The 7500-nt window shown below is 31.4% G+C and overlaps 1 protein-coding gene across 1 annotated transcript in view; it reads left to right on the top strand.

Moving 5' to 3' along the window:
* LOC137627237 (uncharacterized) overlaps positions 1-7500 on the top strand; it is a 360253-nt gene that overhangs the window by 311673 nt on the left and 41080 nt on the right. Inside the window, exon 20 of the mRNA XM_068358318.1 lies at positions 1044-1139. Coding sequence (XP_068214419.1) covers positions 1044-1139 — 96 coding nt within the window. The remainder of the gene's footprint in view (positions 1-1043; positions 1140-7500) is intronic.

Here is a 7500-nt window from a genome sequence, read left to right as displayed (position 1 = left end):
CAATACTACATTGGATCCTTCTCTCTGGTTACGGTTCATTTTCCCTTTGCCTACACATACACTGAATAGTCTGGCCTATTCTTAACAGATCCTCCTCTGTCCTCATACACTTGACAACACCGAGACTACCCAACAATTCTTCTTCACCCAAGGGGTTAACTACTGCACTTTAATTGTTCAGTGGCCACTCTCCTCTTAGTAAGGGCAGAAGATTCTTTAGCTATGGTAAGCAGCTCTTCTAGAAGAAGGACACTCTTTGGTAGTGCCATAGCCTCTGTACCGTGGTCTTCCACTGTCTTGGGTTAGAGGTCTCTCGCTTTAAGGTATACTCAGGCATACTATTGTATCTAATTTATATTCCTCTTGTTTTGTTAAAGTTTATGTAGGAAATATTTATTTTAATGTTGTTACTGTTCTTAGAATATTTTATTTTTACTGGTTTCCTTTCCTCAATGGGCTATTTTCCTTGTTGGGGCCCCTGGCCTTATAGCATCCTGATTTTCCAACTACGGTTGTAGCTTAACAAGTAATAGTAATAGTATTAGGCAATTGAGTTATGTATATTTTGTCACTAGTTTAATGCAACTCGGATAAAAATTGACCACGAAATGGCAAAAAGACATTTATTACCTTTTTGCCACCTTGACCTTTGACCTAATTACTTCCAAATTCTAATCAAATTGTCCTTGAAGCATGGCCAATCATCCCACCAAATTTCACGGGATTCGGACAAATGGTATTTGAGTTATGCGAATCACAAACACACAGACTGACATACAAATAGATACACGCCTATTCATTGGATCATGGCTAAATCATCCCACCAAATTTCACGAGATTCGGACAAATGGTTTTTGAGTTATGAGACAAACACAGAGACAGACATGCAAGAAAATACACGCCTATCAAAACATAACCTTCCAAAGTTAGCGAAGGCAATACTAATAATTATTTTCATTTTTCACCTACGTATTGTAGTTTGATCTTTGATTAACAATATATTATATTTATTCAGTGATGATTTTATTTTTTTCTCTTTTTAGCTGGTGGACATTTCAGACAGCGTTATCGACAGCCTTATGGGTAACGATGACGACGAAGGCATTGGTGATAACGTTGGCTTCACCTATTATCAAATGGTCAGTATTTAATCATCTTATATTTTATTTATTTGTTGTATCTGTGTTAAAATTCATCTTATGAAATAGTAAATATTTGCTAAATTGAGAACCGAGTAGACTAAGAAGTACTGAGTAATTTTTTTGCAAGAATTATAAAAAAAAAATTTTGAATGATTTTTTTTTTTACTTATTTATTGTTTCTGTGTTAAGTATATATTTCCGCATTAATATTCATCATATGAAACAGTAAATATTTGCTAAATTGATAACTAAATAGACTAAGAAGTATTGAGTAATTTTTTTTTTTTGCAAGAATTATACAATTACTTTTTGAAGGATTTTTTTTTTATTCATTTATTTGTTATTTTTAAGTATATATTTCCAGATTAATATCCTTCAAATGAAATTGTATACATTTGATAAATTGATAACCAAGTAGACTAAGAAGTATTGAGTATTTTTTTTTTTTTGCAAGAATTATAAAATTAATTTTTGAATGAATTTTTTTTATTTATATATTGTTTCTGTGTTAAGTATATATTTCCACATTAATATTCATCACATGAAACAGTAAATATTTGCTAGATTGATAACCGAGTAGACTAAGAAGTATTGAGTAATTTTTTTTTTTTTGCAAAAATTATACAATTACTTTTTGAAGGATTTTTTTTCCTCTTTTATCATTTATTTGTTATTTCTAAGTATATATTCCCACATTAAAATTCCTCTTGTGAAACGGTAAATATTTGATAAATTGCCAACCAAATAGACTAAGAAGTATTGAGTAATTTTTTTTACAAGAATTATGAAATTAATTTTTGAAGGATTTTTTCATTATTTGTTGCTTCTGCGTTAAGTATATATTTCTGCATTAATATTCATTATATGAAAAAGTAAATATTTGCTAGATTGATAACCGAGTAGACTAAGAGGCATTGAGAAATTTTTTTTTCAAGAATTATAAAATTATTTTTTTAATGATTTTTGTTTTTGTTTTTTATTTATATATTTTTTTCTGCTAAGTAAATATTTCCACATTAATATCCATCATATGAAATTGTATATGTTTGATAAATTGATAACCAAGTAGACTAAGAAGTATTGAGTAAAATTATTTTTTGAATGATTTTTTTTTTATCATTTATTTGCTATTTATAAGTATATATTTCCACAATATTCATCATATGAAGCAGTAAATATTTGATAAATTGATAAGTAAGTAGACTAAGAAGTATTGAGTAATTTTTTTGCAAGAATTGTAAAATTGTTTTTTAAATTATTTTTTATTATTATTTATATATTGCTTCTGTGTTAAGTATATATTTTCACATTAAAATTTATCTTATGAAATAGTAAATATTTGCTAAATTGATAACTGAGTAGACTAAGAGGCATTGAGAATTTTTTTTTTCAAGAATTATAAAATTATTTTTTGAAGGATTTTTTTTTTTATTCATTTATTTGTTATTTCTAAGTATATATTTCCAGATTAATATCCATCAAATGAAATTGTATATATTTGATAAATTGATAACCAAGTAGACTAAGAAGTATTGAGTAATTTTTTTTGCAAGAATTATAAAATTATTTTTTGAATAAATTTTTTATATTTATTATTGTTTCTGTGTTAAGTATATACTTCTGCATTAATATTCATCTTGTGAAACAGTAAATATTTGCTAGATTAATAACTGAGTAGACTAAGAAGTATTGAGTATTTTTTTTTGCAAGAATTATAAAATTATTTTTTGAAGGATTTTTTTTTTTTATTATTTATCTGTTGTTTCTGTGTTAAGTATATATTTCTACATTAATATCCATCAAATGAATTTGTAAATATTTGATAAATTGATAACCGAGTAGACTAAGAAGTATTGAATAATTCTTTTTAATTGCTAGATTTATAATTTTTTTTTTTTTTTTTTTTTTTTTTTTTTTTTTTTTTTTTTTTTTTTTGGTAAAAGAACAAATGAATCTCCTCTAAAGAATCGTACTTGTTGCCACGTTTACTATGTAAAATTTTAAACGAGATATTTTGGATAATTTACAAAAACAATCGAACCGATTAATGTCGAGTACATTCCTCCAGATTCTCAATCTATTATTATTATCATTATTAAATGCTAAGCTACAACCCTAGTTAGAAAAGCAGGATGCTATAAGCTCAGGGGCTCCAAAAGGGGAAATAGCCCAGTTGAGGAAAGGAAATAAAGAAAAATAAAATATTTTAAGTATAGTAACAACATTAAAATAAATATTTCCTATAAAAACTATAAAAACTTTAACAAAACAAGAGGAAGAGAAAATACATAGAAGTGTGCCCAAGTGTACCCTCAAGCAAGAGAACTCTAACCCAAGACAGTGGAAGACTATGGTACAGAGGCTATGGCACTACCCAAGACTAGAGATCAATGGTTTGATTTTGGAGTGTCCTTCTCCTAGAAGAGCTGCTTACCATAGCTAAAGAGTCTCTTCTACCCTTACCAAGAGGAAAGTAGCCAGAAATCAATAATTACCTTCGCCAAAAAGGTTATAAAATCGAGTCGGATTATTTATTTATTTGTCTGTCTGTGTGTCTGTGAACAGGATTACGTGAACCTTACTCGACAGATTTTGACTACATACTATCTGAGCAAAGGTCTGACAGTGATTTTAGTGTTCTGGAAGCGTTTTAATTGTTGCAGATACTAAGCAAAGATATGGCAATAATTTTAGTGTTCTGGAAGCGTTTTAAACGTTGCAGATACTAAGCAAAGATATGGCAATAATTTTAGTGTTCTGGAAGCGTTTAAACGTTGCAGATGCTGAGCAAATATCTGGAAGATTTTTAGTGTTCTGGAAGCGTTTTAAACGTTGTAGATGCTGAGCAGATATCTGGAAGAATTTTAGTCTTGTGGAAGCGTTTTAAGCGTTGTAGATGCTGAGCAGATATCTGGAAGAATTTTAGTCTTGTGGAAGCGTTTTAAACGTTGTAGATGCTGAGCAGATATCTGGAAGAATTTTAGTCTTTTGGAAGCGTTTTAAACGTTGTAGATGATGAGCATACATCTGGAAGAATTTTAGTCTTTTGGAAGCGTTTTAAACGTTGTAGATGCTGAGCAAAGATCTGGCAGAATTTTAGTCTTCTGGAAATGTTTTAAAGTTTGTAGATGCTAAGCAAATATCTGGCAGTAATTTTAGTCTATTGGAAGCGTTTTAAACGTTGTAGATGCTGAGCAAAGATCTGGCAGTAATTTTAGTCTTTTGGAAGCGTTTTAAACGTTGTAGATGCTGAGCAGATATCTGGAAGAATTTTAGTCTTTTGGAAGCGTTTGAAACGTTGTAGATGCTGAGCATAGATCTGGAAGAATTTTAGTCTTTTGGAAGCGTTTTAAACGTTGTAGATGCTGAGCAAAGATCTGGCAGAATTTTAGTCTTCTGGAAATGTTTTAAAGTTTGTAGATGCTAAGCAAATATCTGGCAGTAATTTTAGTCTATTGGAAGCGTTTTAAACGTTGTAGATGCTGAGCAAAGATCTGGAAGAATTTTAGTCTTTTGGAAGCGTTTTAAACGTTGTAGATGCTGAGCAAATATCTGGAAGAATTTTAGTCTTTTGGAAGCGTTTTAAACGTTGTAGATGCTGAGCAAAGATCTGGCAGAATTTTAGTCTTCTGGAAATGTTTTAAAGTTTGTAGATGCTAAGCAAATATCTGGCAGTAATTTTAGTCTTGTGGAAGCGTTTTAAACGTTGTAGATGCTGAGCAAATATCTGGAAGAATTTTAGTCTTGTGGAAGCGTTTTAAACGTTGTAGATGCTGAGCAAATATCTGGAAGAATTTTAGTCTATTGGAAGCGTTTTAAACGCTGTAGATGCTGAGCAAAGATCTGGAAGAATTTTAGTCTTTTGGAAGCGTTTTAAACGTTGTAGATGCTGAGCATACATCTGGAAGAATTTTAGTCTTTTGGAAGCGTTTTAAACGTTGTAGATGCTGAGCAAAGATCTGGCAGAATTTTAGTCTTCTGGAAATGTTTTAAAGTTTGTAGATGCTAAGCAAATATCTGGCAGTAATTTTAGTCTATTGGAAGCGTTTTAAACGTTGTAGATGCTGAGCAAATATCTGGAAGAATTTTAGTCTTGTGGAAGCGTTTTAAACGTTGTAGATGCTGAGCAAATATCTGGAAGAATTTTAGTCTCGTGGAAGCGTTTTAAACGTTGTAGATGCTGAGCAAATATCTGGAAGAATTTTAGTCTTTTGGAAGCGTTTTAAACGTTGTAGATGCTGAGCAAATATCTGGAAGAATTTTAGTCTTTTGGAAGCGTTTTAAACGTTGTAGATGCTGAGCAAAGATCTGGCAGAATTTTAGTCTTCTGGAAATGTTTTAAAGTTTGTAGATGCTAAGCAAATATCTGGCAGTAATTTTAGTCTTGTGGAAGCGTTTTAAACGTTGTAGATGCTGAGCAAATATCTGGAAGAATTTTAGTCTTGTGGAAGCGTTTTAAACGCTGTAGATGCTGAGCAAAGATCTGGAAGAATTTTAGTCTTTTGGAAGCGTTTTAAACGTTGTAGATGCTGAGCAAAGATCTGGAAGAATTTTAGTCTTCTGGAAATGTTTTAAAGTTTGAAGATGCTAAGCAAATATCTGGCAGTAATTTTAGTCTATTGGAAGCGTTTTAAACGTTGTAGATGCTGAGCAAAGATCTTGAAGAATTTTAGTCTTTTGGAAGCGTTTTAAACGTTGTAGATGCTGAGCAAAGATCTGACAGAATTTTAGTCTTCTAGAAATGTTTTAAAGTTTGTAGATGCTAAGCAAATATCTGGCAGTAATTTTAGTCTATTGGAAGCGTTTTAAACGCTGTAGATGCTGAGCAAAGATCTGGAAGAATTTTAGTCTTTTGGAAGCGTTTTAAACGTTGTAGATGCTGAGCATACATCTGGAAGAATTTTAGTCTTTTGGAAGCGTTTTAAATGTTGTAGATGCTGAGCAAAGATCTGGCAGAATTTTAGTCTTCTGGAAATGTTTTAAAGTTTGTAGATGCTAAGCAAATATCTGGCAGTAATTTTAGTCTTGTGGAAGCGTTTTAAACGTTGTAGATGCTGAGCAAATATCTGCAAGAATTTTAGTCTTTTGGAAGCGTTTTAAACGTTGTAGATACTGAGCAAATATCTGGAAGAATTTTAGTCTATTGGAAGCGTTTTAAACGTTGTAGATGCTGAGCAAATATCTGGAAGAATTTTAGTCTTGTGGAAGCGTTTTAAAGGTTGTAGATGCTAAGCAAATATCTGGAAGAATTTTAGTCTTCTGGAAATGTTTTAAACGTTGTAGATGCTAATAATACATCTGGCAGAATTTTAGTCTTCTGGTAGCATTTTAAACGTTGTAAATGCTGAGCAAATATCTGGCAGTAATTTTAGTCTTGTGGAAGCGTTTTAAAAGTTGTAGATGCTGAGCAAAGATCTGGAAGAATTTAAGTCTTTTGGAAGCGTTTTAAACGTTGTAGATGCTGAATAAATATCTGGAAGAATTTTAGTCTATTGGAAGCGTTTTAAACGTTGTAGATGCTGAGCAAATATCTGGAAGAATTTTAGTCTTTTGGAAGCGTTTTAAACGTTGTAGATGCTAAGCAAATATCTGGAAGAATTTTAGTCTTGTGGAAGCGTTTTAAAGGTTGTAGATGCTAATCATACATCTGGCAGAATTTTAGTCTTCTGGTAGCATTTTAAACGTTGTAGATGCTGAGCAAATACCTGGAAGAATTTTAGTCTTGTGGAAGCGTTTTAAACGTTGTAGATGCTGAGCAAATATCTGGAAGAATTTTAGTCTTGTGGAAGCGTTTTAAACGTTGTAGATGCTGAGCAAATATCTGGAAGAATTTTAGTCTTGTGGAAGCGTTTTAAACGTTGTAGATGCTGAGCAAATATCTGGAAGAATTTTAGTCTTGTGGAAGCGTTTTAAACGTTGTAGATGCTGAGAAAATATCTGGCAGTAATTTTAGTCTTCTGGAAGAGTTTTAAACGTTGTAGATGCTGAGCAAATATTTGGAAGAATTTTAGTCTTTTGGATGCGTTTTAAACGTTGTAGATGCTGAGCAAATATCTGGAAGAATTTTAGTCTTGTGGAAGCATTTTAAACATTGTAGATGTTGAGCAAATATCTGGAAGAATTTTAGTCTCGTGGAAGCGTTTTAAACGTTGTAGATGCTGAGCAAATATCTGGAAGAATTTTAGTCTTGTGGAAGCTTTTTAAACGTTGTAGATGCTGAGCAAATATCTGGAAGAATTTTAGTGTTTTGGAAGCGTTTTAAACGTTGTAGATGCTGAGCAAATATCTGGAAGAATTTTAGTCTTGTGGAAGCGTTTTAAACGTTGTAGATGCTGAGCAAATATCTGGAAGAATTTTA

This window comes from Palaemon carinicauda, chromosome 35 (genome assembly GCF_036898095.1).
Source record: "Palaemon carinicauda isolate YSFRI2023 chromosome 35, ASM3689809v2, whole genome shotgun sequence".
Taxonomy (NCBI): Eukaryota; Metazoa; Arthropoda; class Malacostraca; order Decapoda; family Palaemonidae; genus Palaemon; species Palaemon carinicauda.
This window is presented reverse-complemented; position numbering and strand designations above follow the sequence as displayed.